The sequence below is a fragment of the Ovis canadensis genome, chromosome 11 (genome assembly GCF_042477335.2).
Source record: "Ovis canadensis isolate MfBH-ARS-UI-01 breed Bighorn chromosome 11, ARS-UI_OviCan_v2, whole genome shotgun sequence".
Classification (NCBI taxonomy): Eukaryota; Metazoa; Chordata; class Mammalia; order Artiodactyla; family Bovidae; genus Ovis; species Ovis canadensis.
Genome location: NC_091255.1, coordinates 58,993,842 through 59,015,650, shown reverse-complemented (window position 1 = coordinate 59,015,650; position 21,809 = coordinate 58,993,842). Strand labels below are relative to the sequence as shown.

Below are 21,809 nucleotides of genomic sequence, written 5' to 3'. Positions count from 1 at the left end.
CTAAGGTCGGCCCCTACTGGCCTCAATATTCAGGTATCAAAAACGTCCCATCTTTGAAATGGTTTATTGTTCATCTTGAACACACGCGGGCTGTGAGGATGGGCAGGTCCAGCCTGGGAGCCTGCTCCTCGGTGCAGCATCTCCGGGCCCCCAGCATGGGCCGAAGGGAAGACCAGCTTATCCTTCCGTGTGAAGTAGCAGGAGGTTCCCTGAGTAAAGGCGTTTCCTTAAGTGGGACGTGGGTTGAGGCTTCAGCAGCAGGCCTGAGGGGGTGGCACATGGGGCTACAGCTGCCCTTTTTAGGCAAGGGCACTGCCCACAACCTCAGGGAAGCCACCTGGTTCTCCAGGCCCAGCCTGCTGTGGTTCCTGCAGCCGTGGCTGGGCACCCTTCCAGGCCAGAGACCTCTCCAATTTGGTTTTAAAAAGCAGTCCGTGACCTGGCAGAGGGGCAGGAGGAGGGAAATGGGGCTCAGGAGGCTGAGGCTCCACTGCCCACTGGGGAACGGGGTGGTGCTGATGGCGGCAGGCGCTCCTCACCTGGGCAGTCAGCGGTCTCTTTGAAAGCTCGCTTCTTGCAGCAGCCCCGGCATAGGTTAAACACACACCTGTTGCCCTGGACACAGAAAAGCTTGTGAGCCAGGGGCTAATACCCGTTCCTTGGCCACCCTGTAGCCTGAGTGAGTAGCCAGGAGCATGGAAGAGCTGTCCTGAGGCCAGGCACAGCTACTTTACAGGAAAGAAGCCCCCCCTACTGTGGGCTGTGGCCTGACTTCCATCAGCACAGACCGAAAAAGGACTGCCCGTCAGGTCCCCACCCATCCTGGGGCTGGGCCCTTCCCTAGATGTTAACAGCCAGGACAGATGGACTCACCTTTGGGTTTCCACACTGATCACACTTTGCGTATTTTGCTGAGAAAAGAGCAAAAGGAGGCACTGTTTGAACTAGGCGAGGCCACCCACCACTGCCACCTCTCACATGTAGCCCTGGATAGGCGTCCCTGCTCCCTTAGGACGGGCAGAGGACACAGCATACATGGTCCTGCTGGGAAACCTCATCCCACCCACCCAGGACCCATGGGTTCCATGCCCCGTGCTGTGTGCCTCCCACCTGAAGGTCCTTCCTGGGCACGGCAGCCCCTAGCGCTACTCCTGCCTCTCGAGCTGCTTAGGGCAACAGCTGAGGGACTGTGGCAGGCAGGATCGCTGGCTGGCTGTGGCCTCGGGGAACCCACTAGTCTCCTTAGGGGCTGCAGGGCCCTTCCTGCTGTACTGCCCACAGCTTAGGAAGCAGCAGAGCCACCCGACCGTGGGGGACCTGTTAGGGGCTGGCCTTTTCCCCAGACTCCAGTGGTGGGAGCCACTTACGCTTCAGCGAGGGGTCAAAGGTCTTGTGGGGGTTCCTTAGCTTCTTCTTCTGCTTGTTCTTGGATAAGACATCCGTGGTGCCCTCCTCCTCCTCCAGGGCCCGCTTGCTGCGGGCACCTCCATTCTCCTTGCTCCCCTCCTTGGGCCTGAAAGTGGGGATGATGGGCAGAGCTGAGGGACACCCATGAGAGGCAGCCCACCAGTCACAGTCCCTAGATGAGGATGCATGTGCAACTCTGCTGAGGCCCGAGCAGCCAGCACAGAGGCTGGGACACCAGTGTCTGAACCCTGGCTAGGGCTGTGGCTACAGAGGACAGCCCAGCCTCACTTCAGAAAGTCCAGATGAAGCTAGAGAGGGTCTAGCTGATCCCAGGACAAATCCACTCAGGGTCAGAGGACCTTAGAGAAGCCTCATATGGAAAAAGAGATTTAAATAAAACAGCACAGGCTTACAAGGAAGGAGGCCCCTAGTTGCCAAGGGATGGAGCTGAGCCTCCAACAGGCCCACCAAGGCTGGGCAGCAGGCAGAAGAATCCCCTCCTCCGGGTAACACCTCCCACCCAGGTCAGCCCATGTGCAGGAGGCTCACCCTGGCCGGAAGTAGGGCTGGCAGATCCAATGAAAAAAAGGCAAGCCTCCTGAAGGCTTCTCTCCCTCCTTCTGCCTGGATATATCCTCCTGGAAAAGCCCAGAGGGCCCTCAGTAAGAGGCCCGAGACCAAGTCTCTCGCACCACACGGTGGCCCAGCACCTACCTGACACCGCAGCTTCAGCTCCTGGCTCACTGCAGCAATGCCCTCCAGGGTCTTCACTTTGGCGAGCTCCTCTCGAAGCTGCTGATGCACCTGCAGCCTGATACAGACGCCCCATCGGAGAGCCAGCTCAGCCCCCACCTCCCAACTGCTGACCCTGAGCCTTGGGCACAGAGGGGCACAATCTCTCCTCCCACCCAACCTCACCACGTCACTGTGGTCCTCCCAGACCTGACCTGGTGGCAGGTGGGGGTTTTGTGAATGTGGACAGCTCGTCTTAAAAACCGCAAAGGCCCCAGGCAAGGCTCGATCAGACAGCCTCTGCCATGGGAGGTGACTCACGTGTGGTGCCACAGCTTAAAGAGATGGGCCCGGACGTACGAGAGGGGGCAGGGGTGCTGCCGCACGATGTCCAGGTACTCCTCGGCCAGCTCCCACACGGCGGGGCTGCGGCCCTCGAACAGGGCAGGGTTGTGCAGGTTTCCCTCTGCAGGGGAAGGTGACGCAAGGCTCAGGGGCCCCCGTGCCTGGCCATTCCCGGGGCAAGGCTGGCCACTGGCCTGAGAGTGCTGGCCAGTCAGGCAGATGGAGGCTCCTCAGCTGGGCCAGTGGTGCCACGATGTGGACGGACCCCCCAAGCACCTGACGGTGGACCAGCTGCAGGCGAGGGCACAGCCTCACCTGCACTCATGACCCCTTGTACCCCTGTGTCCTGGATGCAGCGCTCCACGTCCCGCAGGCACTGGATGTTCCCGTTGGCGAACACAGGTATGGCCACCGCCTTCCTGTCAGGGAACAGGACGAGCAGATACTCAGAAGGATGCTGTTTCCCCCAACCCTGGGGGCAGTACCAGGCCCCCAAACTCCATCCTCCCACTGTGCTGCTCACCCTCAGGCCCTGTGCCCTCATCTCGTGCCCAGAGGGCTGAGGGCCTCGCCTGGGGGCTGGGCTGTCTCCCCGCCCTGGGTTCACTCTGTGTCCACTCACCGCACAGCCTTAATGTGCTCCCAGGACGCGGTGCCTGACAGGGGACCCTTCTGCTCCTTGGTGCGCCCGTGGACAGTCAGCAACTAGAGCATAGGAGCACCTGGTTCAGCTCCACTTGCAACTGCAGCCCCCAACACTCCAGCGTACCCCCTGCCTTTGGCTTTTCGGGCATCGGCTTCCCTCATTCCTCTGGGCCACACTTGGGCCAGCTGACGCCCTGGGAGTGCTGCCTAGGACTCCCATGTCAGAGCTGTCCTTCTGTCCTTTCAAGGGCCAGTCCTCTCCGCAGTGGCAACACTCCTGCTGCCAAGGTTAAAGGTGTGAGGGAGGAACAAGCACCAGCCTGACCCCAGGACTGGTGGGGGTGGGTGGGGAGGTGATTCAGGCCCAGCACCACCCCTAGGCAATACTGGCCTCTTGGACGCAAGCATGGGACTTCGCTGCCTGCATCAGGCCTCACCTAAAGGTCACTGATTCCTGCCCATCCCAGGGGCAAGCCCTCAAGGGGCGTTTTTGGAGGTTCAGAAGCAGTATGGAGCCCTGGAAGCCCACAGTCCTCACCTGGCAGCCAGCCTTTTCCAGCATCTGGGCATATCTCACGGTCTTGTCAATCTCTGGGAAGACGCGGATCTTGCATGTGACAGGAACAGAAAGCCTTTCGTGGGCTAGCAGAACTGGGGAAGGGCAGAGTCGGCTCCTGAGAGAACTGTGCTGCCACCTTCAAGCAGGCTGTGGGGACCCATGGCTAAGCCCCAAAAGAACACAGGCTCCGCAGACGCCCCGCACTGCTAACAGGGAGCTGTGAGTTGTGCCTCAGACAACACTGGAAGAGGTGGTCCAGGCAAGGATGCCTCCCTCTAGTGCAGTCTTATTTGGTTCGAAGGAGGGCAACAGGTATGGGACAGGCGACTTCACAGCCGCCCTCTACAGCAGGAAGGGGGAGGGCACACCGCCAGGAGGACTCTGCCAGCTACTGTTCTCTCCTGAGCCCTGCTAGGCTGTCTCAGGCTTGCCACCCAACCACAATGTGGCCCCAAGTCCCCGAGGGCAGCACAGGGCCAACTCACTCATTCTCTGGAGCAGGTCCCACTCCTCCTGCAGGAAGGCGCCATAGTGACCTGCGAGGAACAAGCACAGCCTCTGCTCCCTCCCCCTGCATCCACACTGGCCTCCACCTGCCTGGCCACGTTCTTTCAGTTGGGCGGCCTGAGCTCAAGGGTGCTGAGCTGAGTGCCCACCCCACATGGTCTCTGACCAACCAGGAACTCCTCAGGCCAGTGAGGGAGAAAGGCTGAGATGCCAGGGCAGTGGCCACTGGTGCCCGAGGCAGCACAAAGGTAGAGGAGGGACTCTTCAGCAAAATACATTTATCCAGAGGGAGCCCAGCAACTTCCTGAGCATGGAGGAAGTGGCCAGCCCCTGACGGCCAGGTGAACCTTGCCCCCTACCCCCAGCGACCGAGAAGGGCCGCCTTGCAGAGGGAGGAGCAAAGAAAGGGCCGACGTCAGAAAGCTGCCAGAGGAAGGGCCAGGCCCTCAGCCAGCTCACCCACACACCTGGCATCTCTGCACTCCAAGCCTTGCGCTAGCCAAAAGCCGGTACTCAACGCAGAACCCCAGAACAGGAACTCTTACCTCGTTTGGCGATCATCTGTGGGCAGCCCAAATTCAGGTCGATGGCATCACAGTAGTCCTGAGCCAAGAGAGCTGCCTGGACAAACACCTCTGGGTCATTGGCACAGAACTGGAAGAGACATGAAAGTTGCCACAAGCCCCAGCCAGGCCCTGGTACGAGGGCTGCCCAGGGGTTCATAGGTGACCCAGTGAGGGTGTGGCCCCAGCGGATGACTGCAGGATGGTATCCTATCTTAGATGTATACAATATGACCAAGCTAGAGACTTCCCTGGTGGTCCAGTGGTTAAGATGGCATGCTTCCACTGCACGGGACACGAGTTCAAATCTCCGGTTGGGGAACTAAGATCCCACATGTCACACAGTGTGGCACAAAAAAAAAAAAGGGCAACGTGACCAAGCTAGGATGCACCCCCATACCACCAGCAGGGCAAGTTACAGATTCACACAGTCCTCCCAGATGTAGCAGAAAGCCAGGATCACTGACTTTGCCAAGAGCAGAGCTGTTCTGTCTGTCTGATAAAGAGGGGGCACTTGGGGTGATGTCAAGGGGGCGGGAGGGAGGGCCTGCAAATCTTCCCCGGCACCCAAGCCATCCATTTGCCAAAAGTCTGAGGCAGCTACTGGGGAGAGGTCAACCTCTGCAAGAACCAGCCTGCTGTTGCCCCTCTGATCTCGGAAAGTCGGGAAGCCTTTTCTGGAAAAGCCCAGGAAAGGGTTCTCGGCCAGCGTTGGAGGCTGGGCCGCTAACCTGTACAATGAGAGGCCGGTCCTCAGGGCACACATCACAGTACAGGTTCTCCTTGCGGTAGTTGGCATCACGGACAAAAACCTGGGCATGCAGCATGGGTGTGTAGCACAGTTGGGCCCCATGTCGGCGGCTCAGAAGCCTCCAGGCCAGCTCACTTTGGTCCACCATGGGGGCCACCACGTGGCGGGCCCCCCGAAGGGTGCGGCTCCAGAACTCGAAGCCTTCCAGCTTTGGCATTGCCTTCACACTGAAGGGCAAGACCACGGGCTCAGCCGCAGCCAGTGGAGCGCAGGTGCAGGAGGTGACCCCCTCAAGGCTGCTCTAGCGCTGCCTGACGGTCACAAATGCGGGTGCTAAGGGTGTCGGCTGATGCAGGACAGGAACTGACGCCTCATTGCCATCGCCTTCCAGTGGAGACCGTGGACAGGTTACTCAAACTTTCTGCGCTTTAACCTCTCACTTCTTAGCGGGATTAAGATGTCTGCCTGGCAGGACTGGCATGAAGAATAAATGGAACAGTGAGTGATGTCCTGTCAGTGCTTTGCCCAGGGGAGGCCATCACAAAAGGCAGCTACAACCCACAAGGCCTGGAGACCCCCACCAAGGCAGGACCACCCTGTGGCGACCCCACCAAGGGGCACAGGGCAGTCACCTGGACACTCTGCCCTCCTCTGGGTGTCAGATGTATAAAAGCACTACGAGGACGTTCCCTCTGGCTTATCTTACCCATGCCTGGCCGACCTTATCAGAGACACTGTTCCCTACAGTGACTTAACAGGTGGTAGGTAGCCTGAGGCTTACAATCGAAACCCCAAAGGAACAGATCGTGACGAGGGGCTCACTGTCAGAGAACACCCACCTCCTGTACTACTTTGGGAGTTATTAAGCAGGGTCATCGGCTTAACAACTGCCTAAGCGCCCAGCTGTGGGTTTATTTTCGGGAACTGTGAAGCTACATGTAAAAATCAAGATGATGCCCACAGAGGCCTGGACACGAGGCGCCGAGCGCGGGGCCTTCCACCTCCACCCGAAGGAAGACCCCCGGGGCCCCAGAGAACCGCGGGTCAAACCTGAAGGGAACCTACCTACCTGGGCGGAGCCGAGCCACCTGAGCGCCCGAACCGGGTCGCGGCTCCTTTCTACGCAGCTGGGCCCTTCGGAACAGGGGGGAATAGCCAGGGGCCCACTAGGGGTCCCACCGGGAGCTCCGGGGATGCGGCTAGGGTACCGCGGAGTGAGGATCCTGGGCTCGCAGCGCGACTTGAGACCGCCACGCTGGGGCCGCCACCCGGCCGCCGCCGGGCCCAGGGCTCCGCGCTGGGGCCGCCGGGAGGTGCTCCGCCAGGCCGTTCCGGGCGGCCCGCGGTGCTGCGAGAAACGCATTCCCGGGAAACCGCGCCCGGCTGCTGAAGGGCCCGCCGCGCGGCGGAGGGGCTGTGTGCGGAGTCGGGGTCGTAGACTAGAAGTCCACTCCTCCCGGCGCGGCGGGGCAGTTTCGCAGAGGTAGGGCCGGACAGGGGCCGCCGGGACTCTCCCCTCGCTTGCGGGGGCTGGTTATCGCCCGGTGCCACCGTACCCGAGCTCCCGCCCTCCCCAGCAGATGCTCGGGGCTGAAGTCCTCTCTTCGGCCCCCACGCGGAATCTCATAAAGATCTTCGAAGGACCAAAAATCTCTGTTTTATTTCGGAAAGCAAACACCGCGTGAAATTCCTGTCCCGCGGCCCCCAAAGCGCCGCGCTCGGCCTCCCAGACCCACAGAATTCTTCATGGTAAACTTAAGACGTGCGAGAGCCACCGGGTTAGCGAATATAATAACAACCTTACCTCCTGCTCATTCTCCTAAATACTCGCTTCCCTGTCCTAAAGAAACCGACTGATCCTCGTTTCCCCCTTCTCCCTCCCTTTCTCCTATTACCTTTGGTACAGAAACCTCTACCTCTGATTACTGAGTGTCGGTCTTCTGTATCCGCCAGAGGGTTGTGAATATACTTTCTTCCTGTTCACCTGTCTTTTGTCAATTTAATTTGCAGGACCCCTAAACAGTCCCAAAAGGGAAGAGGGAAAGTTTTTCCTTTAGCAGAACCAAGTTTCATTTTATCATTTCATCCTTAAGTATCTCAGTATCCCCCAAAGACAGGAATTTTTAGAGCAGTATCATTAACACACCTGAAAATCCCTATGTCCTAAGATCAAATATCCATCCTTGTGTGTCCAGTATGGCAGCCAGCTGTCACATCTTGAGTGCTGGAATGTGGTCTGAATTAAGACGTGCTATAACAGGAAAAAGACACACCAGGTTTCAAAGTCTTAGGGGAAAAAAAGTAAAAGTTAATTGATAATTTAAAAAATATTAATGATATGTTGAAATTATATTTTTTATATTACATTAGGTTACATATGAGTGCCTAATATGGCAAAATCCCTGGTAGCTCAGATGGTAAAGAATGTGTCTGCAATGCAGGAGACACCGGTTCGATCCCTGGGTGGATTCCCTGGAGAAGGGAAAGCTGCCCAATCCAGTGTTCTCACCTGGAGAATTCCAAGGACAGAGGAGCCTGGTGGGCTACAGTCCATGGGGTCATAAAAAGTCATACAGGACTGAGAGGCTAAGACTAACACTTTTCCTTTTTTTCTTTTTTCAGGTTAAATATATTATTGCAATTAATTTTATCTTTTTAACTTTCTTGAAATGTGGCTACTGGAAATTTTACATTTACATACGTGGGTGGGATTTGTGGCACAGCAGATTGAGGAACTCACCAAATTTCTTCCCAAAAAAGCAAAGATAAAACTGGACAAAAAAAAAAAAAGGACAGAATTGTTAAAAGCAACCATTTCAGGACTCTGGAAGTTGATCAAATTTCGTACCATATTTGAAAAGCACTTATTTAAAAAAAAGAACCGCACATCTATGAGAAGACCAGTGGGAGTCTATGATTTCAGTATTGTACAACTTTTATTTCCTCCCTTCCACTGGTAACTCCACCAGAGCCTGGTAGGCCTTGAGGGCTCCTAGTTCCTACACACTCTGGAGAGATCTGACTTGACTGGGAAATTAGGGAAAGCCCCAGAGAACAATTGTAATCACATAGCAGACAACAGGGTGAAAGTATTAGCTGCTCAGTCAAGTCCAACTCTTTTCTACCCCATGGACTGTAGCCCTCCAGGCTCCTCTGTCCATGGGATTCTCCAAGCAAGAATACTGAAGTGGATAACCTTTCTCTTCTCCAGGAGATTTTACTGACCCAAGGATTGGATTGAACCTGGGTTTCCCACATTGCAGGCAGATTCTTTACTGTCTGAGCAACCAGGGAAGCCCCAAACAACTGGGTAGAAACCTGTATCTTGGCTGCCTGATACTGGTTGGAGAAAGCAGTATTCCAGCCATAAATTTAACAAATTCAGTAGATGAGCTAGCCATGATGGGTCTTGATAAGATAGTGATTTGCTAGGCTGTGCGTATAGCAAGGAAAGACCAGAGTTGGCCACAGCTAAATACACCTGTCTGACTGAAGAAGAAAGAGGCTTTGTGCAAGGAAAAAGGCGGGCCCAAACAATAAACTGCTAACTGCAAAGGGTGGAGGCCTTACCAGTTCAGTAGACTTAAGCATAATCACTAACTAATAACTGGCTGGCCATTAAACTATAATGGCCCAGGGATAAGTCTTAGGAAACCAGGCTTGCATATAAAAAAAAGGTTTTATTTTTGGCCTTGCCACATGGCTTGTAGGAGCTAAGTTCCCCAACCAGGGATTGTACCTCAGCCCTCTGCCATGAGAGTACAGAATCCTAACCACTGAACCACCAAGGAATTCCCTAAAACAAAAAAGATTTTTTAAAAATTTAGTAGAGGACTTACCTGGCAGTCCAGTGGTTAAGACTCTGTGCTTCCAGTGCAAGGGACACAGGTTCCATTCCTGGTCAGGGAACTAAGATCCTACATGCCTCAGTGTGGCCAATAAAACCAAAAAAAATCCAGTAGAGATACCAGTGGCCACACACTGTAGGGGAAACAGACTGTATAGAATTCACCCAGGTTGGGAACTGAGCAAACAAATACCAACATCAATAAACACATACAGTAAGGCAGGGAGGGGGTCAGAGTCCAGAGCTACTTACTACAACATATTATAAATGCCTAGTATTTAAAAAAATTTTATAAGACAGTCAAAGAAACAAAAAATTTAGGACATACACAGGAAAAAAAAAAAAAAAGGTTCCTAGAAACTGTCCCTGAGGGGGCTCAAATGATGGAGTTAGCAGGCAAAGAATTAAAGTAGCTATTGTAAATATGTCCAAAGGACAAAAAGAAACCATGGTTAAAGATTTTGTTTTCAAATGTGATGGTGACTCATCAAGTTAAGATTATCAATATCTTTAAATGATTCTTAAAAAGCCAATGGAAATTATGAATTGGAAACACAATAACTAAAATGAAAATTTCAAAAAAAAAGAAAATGAAAATTTCACCAGAGGGCCTCAACAGCAGACATGAACTAGCAAAAGGAAGAACCAGTGAATTTGAAGATAGGTCAGTAAACATCCAATCTGAAGAACAGAAAGAAAAAAAGCATAAAGAAAAATGAACAGCACCTCAGAGACCCGTGAGATACCATCAAGAATACACATATAATACATGCACGTCCAGGAGAAAGGAAAGAGGAAAAAGAGCAGGAAAAGGTTTTTTGAAAAAGTAATGGCCTTAAACTTTCCAGATTTGATGAGAAAAACAATTTACTAATCCAATAATCTTAATAGGATATATAGAAAGATATTCACACCTAGACACGTGACAGTCAAACTGCTAAAAGAAAAACACAAAATCTTGAAAGCAGTCATCAGCTTGTGATTCATCCAGCCTGGCATTTTGCATGATGTCAGTTCAGTTCAGTTCAGTTGCTCAGTTGTGTCCGACTCTTTGCGACCCCATGAATCGCAGCACACCAGGCCTCCCTGTCCATCACCAACTCCCGGAGTTCACTCAGATTCATGTCCATCGAGTTAGTGATGCCATCCAGCCATCTCATCCTCTGTCGTCCCCTTCTCCTCCTGCCCCCAATCCCTCCCAGCATCAGAGTCTTTTCCAATGAGTCAACTCTTTGCATGAGGTGGCCAAAGTACTGGAGTTTCAGCTTTAGCATCATTCCTTCCAAAGAAATCCCAGGGCTGATCTCCTTCAGAATGGATCTCCTTGCAGTCCAAGGGACTCTCAAGAGTCTTCTCCAACACAATTCAATTGCATGATGTACTCTGTGTATAAGTTAAATAAGCAAAAATCACATGATCGTCTCAATAAATTCAGAGAACAAAATCCAAGAGCTAGTCATGATTAAAAAAAAACAAACCTTGATAAACTAGGAATAGAAGGAAAATTTCAATTTGATAACAAGTATCTACAAAAAACTTACAACTAATATCATATTCAGTGGTGACAGACTGAGCTTTTCCCTTAAGATCAGGAAAAGGTAAGCATGCCAACACTTACCACTGTAATCCAAAATAGTACTAGGAGTTCTAACCAGTGCAATAAGACAAGAAAAAGAAATAAAAGGCCTTGTGATGGCTTCCCTGGTGGCTCATGGGTAAAGAATCCCCCTGCCAATGCAGGAGACATAGGTTTGGTCCCTGATCCCAGAAGACCCCACGTGTCATGGTGAAGCTAAGCCTGTGTACCACAACTACTGAACCTGTGTTCTGGAGCCCCAGAACCTCAGTAAGGAGAGCCTTTGCACCACAACTAGAGAGCAGCCACAGCCCTCCTCAGCTGGAGGGAAGCCCGTGCAGCAACCAAGGCCCATGACAGCCAAATATAGAATCAATATTTCAGAAAGGCATTGTGGCTTCAGTTTTTATTTCCCCAGTGACTAAAGATATTGAGCCTATATTCATGTTTATTGGGATGTTTGTGTATCTTATTTTGTGAAGTGACCGTTCAATTCTTTTGTCATTAAGAACATTGAACTATTTGTCTCATTGTGCTGTGCTACGTTCGTACTGCGCTCAGTCGCTCAGTCGTGTCTGACTCTCCGCGACCCCATGGACTGTAGCCAACCAGGCTCCTCTGTCCATGGGATTTTCCAGGCAAGCATACTGGAGTGGGTGGCCATTTCCTGCTCTCCGGGGGATCTTCCCGACCCAGGGGTCGAAACTGTGTCTCTTGCGTCTCCTCCATTGGCAGGTGGAGTCTTCATCACTCTGCCCCTTGGAAAGCCCCATTTGTCTCGTTACTGCTTCCTAATGGTTCTTTATATAATTTTGGATATAAATCTTTTGTTAGATATAGGAATGCTGTATAGTTCCTCTGAGTGTGATGGTTGGTTCTAGTTTTGTTTTCCAAAAACAACAAGGATCTTTTGAGGAGCAGATGAATTTGATGATAACCAGTTAAGCATATGTTTAGCCCTTTTTATGGCCTAAAAAATCTTTGCCTCTGCAGAGATCTTGAAGATTTCCTATTATATTTTCTTATAGAAATTTTATAGTTTTAGATTTCATTTCCAGGATATAATCCATTTTGAATTAGTTTTTGTACAGGACGTGCTTGTGGTTGTTTCCTCCCATCCCCGACACGTACCTCTAGTTGTTCCAGCACTGGTTAAAGGACTCTTTACCCCATAAATTATCAGTGTGATGGGTACCTTTTTAAAAAGCATCTGTATATGTGAGTGTGTTTTTGTGGAGTCTCTCTTCTGTTTCATTAATCCATATGTCTAGCTTTACACCCATATCACACAGTTTTAGTTAATATAACTTTATCGTAAGTCTTACAATCAAAGGTGTAATTCCTCCAGCTTTGTACTTTCCAAAATTTATTTCGTCCATGTTAGGTTCTTTGCATTTCCACTTAAATTTTAGCATCAGGTTTTCAATTTTCACATTAAAAACAAAAACGAAAAAACACCTGTGGGACTTTTAATCAGATTACGCTGGATTTATAGATCAAGTTGGGGAGAGCAGAAATAGGAACAATACTGACTCTTTGAATACATGAGTTAGGCACATTTCCCCCTTTATTTAGATTTTCTTTAATTCCCCTCAGCAAGGTTTTGTAACTTTCTTTCAAGTCATTGCAGATTTTCCTGAATAATTGTTCCGCCATGGGCTCTGTGCCCTTGGGGACTTGAAAAATTCACTTATTCATGACTGTGCTGGGTCTTCATTGCTTCCCAGGGCTTTCTCTAATTGCGGTGAGTGAGTGTCCCTCTCTAGTTGTGGTGAATGGGCTTCTCACTGCGGTGGCTTCTCTAGATGCACAGCAGAGGCTCTGCAGTGCACGAGCTCCAGCAGCTGCGGCTGCGGGCTCAGTAGTTGTGGCTCGTGGGCTTGGTTGCTCTGTGGCACATGGGATTGTCCTGGATCGGGGATGGGACGAACACACGTCTCCTGAACTGGCAGGTGGATTCTTTACCACTGAGCCACCAGGGGAGCCTCAATTTTACTCTTGAATATATAAAATATTAATGTAATCCCCCAAGTCAAAGCCATATGGAAAGACTAGCTCGGAAAAATGTCCTACCAACCCTTTCTCAACTGCCCCTGGGTTTCCTTCATCCTTCTTGCTCCTTTCTGAAAAAATAAGCATAGGTGCACATGTATATTCCTATTTCTCCTTCTCAAATATACAGAGATATCATTATTTAACACTTTCTCACATAGTACTATGTCCAGAATACCATAATGATCTCCCTCATTCTTAGTGGGAACGGGCTGCTGCTTAGTATGTCAATCAACCGTTCAGTTCAGTTCAGTTCAGTCACTCAGTCAAGTCCAGCTCTTTGCGACCCCATGAACCACAGCACGCCAGGCTTCCCTGTCCATCACCAACTCTTGGAGTTTACCCAAACCCATATCCATTGAGTCGGTGATGCCTCTGTCATCTCATTCTCTCGTACTCTGTTGTCCCCTTCCCCTCTTGCCCTCAATATTTCCCAGCATCAGAGTTTTTTCAAATGAGTCAGCTCTTCGCATCAGGTGGCCAAAATATTGGAGTTTCAGCTTCAACATCAGTCCTTCCAGTGAACCCCAGGACTGATCTTTAGGATGGACTGGCTGGGTCTCCTTGCAGTCCAAGGGACTCTCAAGAGTCTTCTCCAACACCTAAGTTCAAAAGCGTCAATTCTTCGGCGGTCAGGTTTCTTCACAGTCCAACTCTCACATCCATACATGACCACTGGAAAAACGTTAGCCTTGACTAGACAGACCTTGTTGGCAAAGTAATGTCTCTGCTTTTTAATATGCTGTCTAGGTTGGTCATTGTATGGATGTGAGAGTTGGTCTGTGAAGAAAGCCAAGTGCCGAAGAATTGATGCTTTTGAACTGTGGTGTTGGAGAAGACTCTTGAGAGTCCCTTGGACTGCAAGGAGATCCAACCAGTCCATTCTGAAGGAGATCAGCCCTGGGATTTCTTTGGAAGGAATGATGCTAAAGCTGAAACTCCAGTACTTTGGCCACCTTATGCGAAGAGTTGACTCATTGGAAAAGACTTTGATGCTGGGAGGGATTGGGGGCAGGAGGAGAAGGGGACGACAGAGGATGAGATGGCTGGATGGCATCACTGACTCGATGGGCGTGAGTCTGAGTGAACTCTGTGAGTTGATGATGGACAGGGAGGCCTGGCATGCTGCAGTTCATGGGGTTGCAAAGAGTCGGACACAACTGAGCGACTGAACTGAACTAGGTTGGTCATAACTTTCCTTCCAAGGAGTAGGCGTCTTTAATTTCATGGCTGCAATCACCATCTGCAGTGATTTTGGAGCCCCCAAAAATAAAGCCTGACACTGTTTCCCCATCTATTTGCCATGAACTGATGGGACCGGATGCCATGATCTTCGTTTTCTGAATGTTGAGCTTTAAGCCAACTTTTTCACTCTCCTCTTTCACTTTCATCAAGAGGACTTTTAGTTCCTCTTCACTTTCTGCCATAAGGGTGGTGTCATCTGCATATCTGAGGTTATTGATTTTTCTCCCGGCAATCTTGATTCCAGCTTATGCATCTTCCAGCCCAGCGTTTCTCATGATGTACTCTGCATATAAGTTAAATAAGCAGGGTGACAATATACAGCCTTGATGCACTCCTTTTCCTATTTGGAACCAGTCTGTTGTTCCATGTCCAGTTCTAACTGTTGCTTCCTGGCCTGCATACAGATTTCTCAAGAGGCAGGTTAGGTGGTCTGGTATTCCCATCTCTCTCAGAATTTTCCACAGTTTATTGTGATCCACACAGTCAAAGGCTTTGGCATAGTCAATAAAGCAGAAATAGATGTTTTTCTGGAACGCTCTTGCTTTTTCGATGATCCAGCAGATGTTGGCAATTTGATCTCTGGTTCCTCTGCCTTTTCTAAAACCAGCTTGAACACCTGGAAATTCATGGTTCATGTATTGCTGAAGCCTAGCTTGGAGAATTTTGAGCATTACTTCACTAGCATGTGAGATGAGTGCAATTGTGCGGTAGTTTGAGCATTCTTTGGCATTGCCTTTCTTGGGGATTGGAATGAAAACTGACCTTTTCCAGTCCTGTGGCCACTGCTGAGATTTCCAAATTTGCTGGCATATTGAGTGCAGCACTTTCACAGCATCATCTTTTAGGATTTGAAATAGCTCCACTGGAATTCCATCACCTCCACCAGCTTTGTTCGTCGCGATGCTTCCTAAGGCCCACTTGACTTCATATTCCAGGATGTCTGGCTCTAGGTGAGTGATCACACCATCGTGATTATCTGGGTTGTGAAGATCTTTTTTGTAGAGTTCTTCTGTCTGTTCTTGCCATCTCTTAATATCTTCTGCTTCTGTTAGGTCCATACCATTTCTGTCCTTTATTGAGCCCATCTTTGCATGAAAATTTCCCTTGGTATCTCTAATTTTCTTAAAGAGATCGCTAGTCTTTCCCATTCTATTGTTTTCCTCTATTTCTTTGCATTGATCGCTGAGGAAGGCTTTCTTATCTCTCTTTGCTATTTTTCGGAACTCTGCATTCAAATGGGTATATCTTTCCTATTCTCCTCTGCTTTTCATTTCTCTTCTTTTCACAGCTATTTGTAAGGCCTCCTCAGACAGCCATTTTGCATTTTTGCATGGGGATGGTCTTGATCCCTGTCTCCTGTACAATGTCACGAACCTCATTCCATAATTCATCAGGCACTCTATCTATCAGATCTAGGCCCTTAAATCTGTTTCTCACTTCCACTGTATAATAATAAGGGATATGATTTAGGTCATACCTGAATGGTCTAGTGGTTTTCCCCACTTTCTTCAATTTAAGTCTGAATTTGGCAATAGGGAGTTCATGATCTGAGCCACAATCGTTATGGACATGTGATCTCTGATATTTTGCAATTTCAAATAATACTGCAATGAATCTGCTTGTGCACATGTGTTCTGTTTTCTATAAATATTGCTGTAGGTGCACATTTAGGATAAAATACAAGACATGGAATAGCATGGGTAATCTTTCTGTAGATTGCCAAATTCCTTCCAGAGGGTTTGTGCTGTTCTGCATTGCCACCAGGCATGCATGAGTTCCTGTCTCCTCTTGGCCTCACCAGCCAAGAATGTAGGTGGTGGTCTCTGAAATTTTGTCTGTCTGATGGGTAAGGAATGAAATAGTCCAGTGTGGCTATATTTTGCATTTTTCTTAGAATAAAAGAAGTTAAGTGTCTTATTGTATGTTAGGCTTCTCAGCGACTTTTATCTGGCGTCTGTGTATATGGATGGGCTTCCCAGGTGGCTCAATGGGTAAAGAATCCACATGCAATGCCTAAGATGTAGGAGATGTGGGTTCGATGCCTGGGTTGGGAAGATTCCCTGGAGGAGGCCATGGCAACCCACTCCAGTATTCTTGCTTGGAGAATCCCATGGACAGAGGAGCCTAGTGGGCTACAGTCCAGAGCGTTGCAGAGTCAGACGTGATCAAGTGCACTCTCATACATACATATACATAATTTTTTAACAGCTTTATTGAGGTAGAATTAATAGTTTAAAACTGCATATAAGGTGACAATAAGTTTTCTAAAATTTTTATTTTTGATTGCACTGGGTCTTCATTGATGAGCATGGGCTTTCTCTAGTGGTGGGGTGTGGGGGCTACTCTAGTCGCAGAGGCTCCTCTTGTTGCAGAGTATGGGCGCTAGAGTGCACAGGCTTCAGTAGCTGTGGTTGCTGGGCTCTAGAGCACAGGCTCAGAAGATGTGGTGCATCGGCTTAGCTGCTCCGTGGCGTGAGAGATCCTCCCAGACCAGCGATCGAAACTGTGTCTCCCGCACTGGCAGGCAGATTCCTCACCACTGAGCCATCGAGGGAGCTCTACGACTGGGTTTTGTATATTGGTCTCTCCCGTGCTTTTCCTAAATGCACTCATGAGTTCTAGATTTGTAGATGTCATCAGCTTTGCTTTGAAAACAATGACATCATCTACAAATAGGGGAAGTTTCATTGCTTCCTTTCTAATCCATATGCCTTTGATTTCCTTTCTTGGGTTTACTGAACTGGGCTCAACTTCCAATACAGTGTTGAGTAGCAGCGGTGAGACTGGGAACGTTTTGTTCCTGATCTTGGACAATATATCATCTTTCACCATTAAGTATGAGGTTAGCTGTATGCTTTTCATAGAAATCTTTGATCAGGTTGAGGACGTTTCCTTCTGTTCCTAGCTGGCTGTGAGTTTTGCTCATAAATGGTTTTGTATTCTGTACATCTGCATTCAATAGATGTTTTCTACATCCACTGAGATAATAATTTTTCAAAATTAATATGGTGAGTTATATTGATTGAATTTTGAATGTTAAACCAGCCTTGCATTCTTAGGAAGATCCCATTTTGTCTTATTATACTATGATTCTACTTGCTAAAATTATTTTTAGAATTTTTGCATATATGATCATGATAGATATTGGTAGTTTTCTTATAATATTTTGTCAGGTCTGGGTATCAAAAGTAATGTTGGCCTTACAGAAGAGTTGTAAATTATCCCCTTGATGCGGACTGAATTGGGTCTTCCCCTCCCCCATTCAAGTTGAATGTGACTGTATTTGGAGGTGAGGCCTAGCAGGAAATAAAAAGGTTAAATGAAGTCATGAGGGTGGGGTCCTGATACAATAGGATGGATGTCCTTACAAGAGGGAAAGACACTACGGCTTGTGCTTACTCTGCCAAAGGACATAGCAAGGCAAAAAGGCAGCGCTCCCCAGGAACCAGATTGGCAGGAACCTTGATTTTGGACTTCCCAGCATCTTGAACTGTGAGAAAAACAAATTCCCGTTGTGTGAGCCACTCAGTCTACAGATTTCGTTATGGCGCCCGAGACTAGGACACCCCAAAACGTTTTATATAAGTTGAATTCTTTTGAAATTATTGAGGCTGGTTTCCTTTCCAAAATTCTGAAAGTCTGAATAGAACTGGTAACATTTTCTTGTTAAATCCCTGTCACTCACTCCTGTTAAACAGTGGTAGAATTTGTTATTCAGTCCTGGAATTTTCTTTGTGGAGAGATTTCTAAAAACAAATTTATTTTCCTCAATAGATGGAGGATTATTCAGGTTGTCTATCTCTTCTTCTTTCATTGGAAAGGACTCTGATGCTGGGAGGGATTGGGGGCAGGAGGAGAAGGGGACGACAGAGGATGAGATGGCTGGATGGCACCATGGACTCGATGAACGTGAGTCTGAGTGAACTCCGGGAGATGGTGATGGACAGGGAGGCCTGGCGTGCTGTGATTCATGGGGTCGCGAGGAGTCGGACACGACTGAGTGACTGAACTGAACTGAACTATTTCTTCTTGACTTTGTTTTTCATGGAATTTGTTCATTTTTAAGTCGTCCAGTTATCTGACATAAAGTCATTTGTACCCACGCCCAAGGTAAGAGAAACCCAAGTAAAATGGTAGGTGTTGCAAGAGGGCATCAGAGGGCAGACACACTGAAACCATACTCACAGGAATCTAGTCAATCTAATCACACTAGGACCACAGCCTTTTCTAACTCAATGAAACTAAGCCATGCCCGTGGGGCAACCCAAGACGGGCGGGTCATGGTGGAGAGGTCGGATAGCTCAGACGGTTAAGCGTCTGTCTACAATGCGGGAGACCCGGGTTCGATCCCTGGGTTGGGAAGATCCCCTGGAGAAGGAAATGGCAATCCACTCCAGGACTACTGCCTGGAAAATCCCATGGACAGAGGAGCCTGGTAGGCTACTGCCCATGGGGTCGCAAAGAGTCGGACACGACTGAGTGACTTTACTTTCACTTTCATCACTTCCCACTGGAGAAGGGAATGGCAAACCACTTCAGTATTCTTGCCTTGAGAACCCCATGAACAGTATGAAAAGGCAAAATGATAGGATACTGAAAGAGGTACTCCCCAGGTCAGTAGGTGCCCAATATGCTACTGGAGGTCACTGGAGAAATAACTCCAGAAAGAATGAAGGGATGGAGCCAAAGCAAAAACAATACCCAGCTGTGGATGTGACTGGTGATAGAAGCAAGGTTCGATGCTGTAAAGAGCAATATTGCATAGGAACCTGGAATGTCAGGTCTATGAATCAAGGCAAATTGGAAGTGGTCAAACAGGAGATGGCAAGAGTGAACGTCGACATTCTAGGAATCAGAGAACTAAAATGGACTGGAATGGGTGAATTTAACTCAGATGACCATTACATCTACTACTGCAGGCAGGAATCCCTCAGAAGAAATGGAGTAGCCATCATGGTCAACAGAAGAGTCCAAAATGCAGTACTTGGATGCAATCTCAAAAATGACAGAATGATCTCTGTTCGTTTCCAAGGCAAGCCATTCATATCACAGTAATCCAAGTGTATGCCCCAATCAGTAACACTGAAGAAGCTGAAGTTGAACGGTTCTATGAAGACCTACAAGACCTTTTAGAACTAACACCCCAAAAGGATGTCCTTTTCATTATAGGGGACTGGAATGCAAAAGTAGGAAGTCAAGAAACACCTGGAGTAACAGGCAAATTTGGCCTTGGAATATGGAATGAAGCAGGGCAAAGACTAATAGAGTTTTGCCAAGAAAATGCACTGGTCATAGCAAACACCCTCTTCCAACAACACAAGAGAAGACTCTACATATGGACATCACCAGATGGTCAATACCGAAATCAGACTGATTATATTCTCTGCAGCAAATGATGCAGAAGCTCTATACAGTCAACAAAAACAAGACCAGGAGCTGACTGTGGCTCAGATCACGAACTCCTTATTACCAAATTCATACTGAAACTGAAGAAAGCAGGGAAAACTGCTAGACCATTCAGGTATGACCTAAATCATATCCCTTATGATTATACAGTGGAAGTGAGAAACAGATTTAAGGGCCTAGATCTGATAGATAGAGTGCCTGATGAATTATGGAATGAGGTTCGTGACATTGTACAAGAGACAGGGATCAAGACCATCCCCATGGAAAAGAAATGCAAAAAAGCAAAATGGCTGTCTGGGGAAGCCTTACAAATAGCTGTGAAAAGAAGAGAAGCGAAAAGCCAAAGAGAAAAGGAAAGATATAAGCATCTGAATGCAGAATTCCAAAGAATAGCAAGAAGAGATAAGAAACCCTTCTTCAGCGATCAATGCAAAGCAATAGAGGAAAAGAAAAGAATGGGAAAGACTACAGATCTCTTCAAGTAAATTAGAGATACCAAGGGAACATTTCATGCAAAGATGGGCTCAATAAAGGACAGAAATGGTATGGACCTAACAGAAGCAGAAGATATTAAGAAGAGATGGCATGACTAGACAGAACTCTACAAAAATATCTTCACGACCCGGATAATCATGATGGTGTGATCGCTCATCTAGAACCAGACAGTGTTGGAATGTGAAGTCAAGTGGGCCTTAGAAAGCATCACTACAAACAAAGCTAGTGGAGGTGATGGAATTCCAGTGGAGCTATTTCAAATCCTAAAAGATGATGCTGTGAAAGTGCTGCACTCAATATGCCAGCAAATTTGGAAAACTCAGCAGTGGCCACAGGACTGGAAAAGGTCAGTTTTCATTCCAATCCCCAAGAAAGGCAATGCCAAAGAATGCTCAAACTACCGCACAATTGCACTCATCTCACATGCTAGTGAAGTAATGCTCAAAATTCTCCAAGCTAGGCTTCAGCAATACATGAACCATGAACTTCCAGGTGTTCAAGCTGGTTTTAGAAAAGGCAGAGGAACCAGAGATCAAATTGCCAACATCTGCTGGATCATCGAAAAAGCAAGAGCGTTCCAGAAAAACATCTATTTCTGCTTTATTGACTATGCCAAAGCCTTTGACTGTGTGGATCACAATAAACTGTGGAAAATTCTGAGAGAGATGGGAATACCAGACCACCTAACCTGCCTCTTGAGAAATCTGTATGCAGGCCAGGAAGCAACAGTTAGAACTGGACATGGAACAACAGACTGGTTCCAAATAGGAAAAGGAGTGCATCAAGGCTGTATATTGTCACCCTGCTTATTTAACTTATATGCAGAGTACATCATGAGAAACGCTGGGCTGGAAGATGCATAAGCTGGAATCAAGATTGCCGGGAGAAAAATCAATAACCTCAGATATGCAGATGACACCACCCTTATGGCAGAAAGTGAAGAGGAACTAAAAGTCCTCTTGATGAAAGTGAAAGAGGAGAGTGAAAAAGTTGGCTTAAAGCTCAACATTCAGAAAACGAAGATCATGGCATCCGGTCCCATCACTCCATGGGAAATAGATGGAGAAACTGGAAACAGTGTCAGGCTTTATTTTTGGGGGCTCCAAAATCACTGCAGATGGTGATTGCAGCCATGAAATTAAAAGATGCTTACTCCTTGGAAGAAAAGTTATGAGCAACCTAGATAGCATATTCAAAAGCAGAGACATTACTTTGCCGATTAAGGTCCGTCTAGTCAAGGCTATGGTTTTTCCAGTAGTCATGTATGGATGTGAGAAAGGCTGAGGGCCGAAGAATTGATGCTTTTGAACTGTGGTGTTGGAGAAGACTCTTGAGAGTCCCTTGGACTGCAAGGAGATCCAACCAATCCATTCTGAAGGAGATCAGCCCTGGGATTTCTTTGGAAGGAATGATGCTAAAGCTGAAACTGCAGTACTTTGGCCACCTCATGCGAAGAGTTGACTCATTGGAAAAGACTCTGATGCTGGGAGGAATTAGGGGTAGGAGGAGAAGGGGACGACGGAGGATGAGATGGCTGGATGGCATCACTGACTCGATGGGAGTGAGTCTGAGTGAACTCTGTGAGTTGATGATGGACAGGGAGGCCTGGAGTGCTGCGATTCATGGGGTCGCAGAGTCGGACATGACTGAACGACTGACCTGATTAGCCTTCTTTTTGG

The 21,809-nt window shown here is 48.5% G+C and overlaps 1 protein-coding gene across 8 annotated transcripts; it reads right to left on the bottom strand.

Moving 5' to 3' along the window:
• Positions 1-48: 48 nt before the first annotated feature.
• DUS1L (dihydrouridine synthase 1 like) lies at positions 49-7,305 on the bottom strand. 8 transcript variants are annotated; one of them, XM_069541892.1, is made up of 14 exons: positions 6,579-7,305; positions 5,490-5,983; positions 4,741-4,849; positions 4,174-4,224; positions 3,668-3,780; positions 3,107-3,189; positions 2,800-2,903; positions 2,461-2,605; positions 2,122-2,218; positions 1,957-2,045; positions 1,368-1,513; positions 874-911; positions 540-615; positions 49-439 (listed from the first exon to the last, which is right to left on the bottom strand). In XM_069541892.1, the coding sequence occupies exons 2-14, from the start codon at positions 5,724-5,726 to the stop codon at positions 300-302; spliced, it is 1,428 nt and encodes a 475-aa protein (XP_069397993.1). In that variant the 5' UTR covers positions 5,727-5,983; positions 6,579-7,305; the 3' UTR covers positions 49-299. The 8 variants fall into 8 exon arrangements, with proteins under 8 accessions (XP_069397993.1, XP_069397997.1, XP_069397994.1 ...); XM_069541896.1 differs by having other exon boundaries at positions 2,500-2,605; positions 6,579-7,085; XM_069541893.1 differs by having other exon boundaries at positions 6,575-6,856.
• Between the last annotated feature and the right edge of the window lie 14,504 nt (positions 7,306-21,809).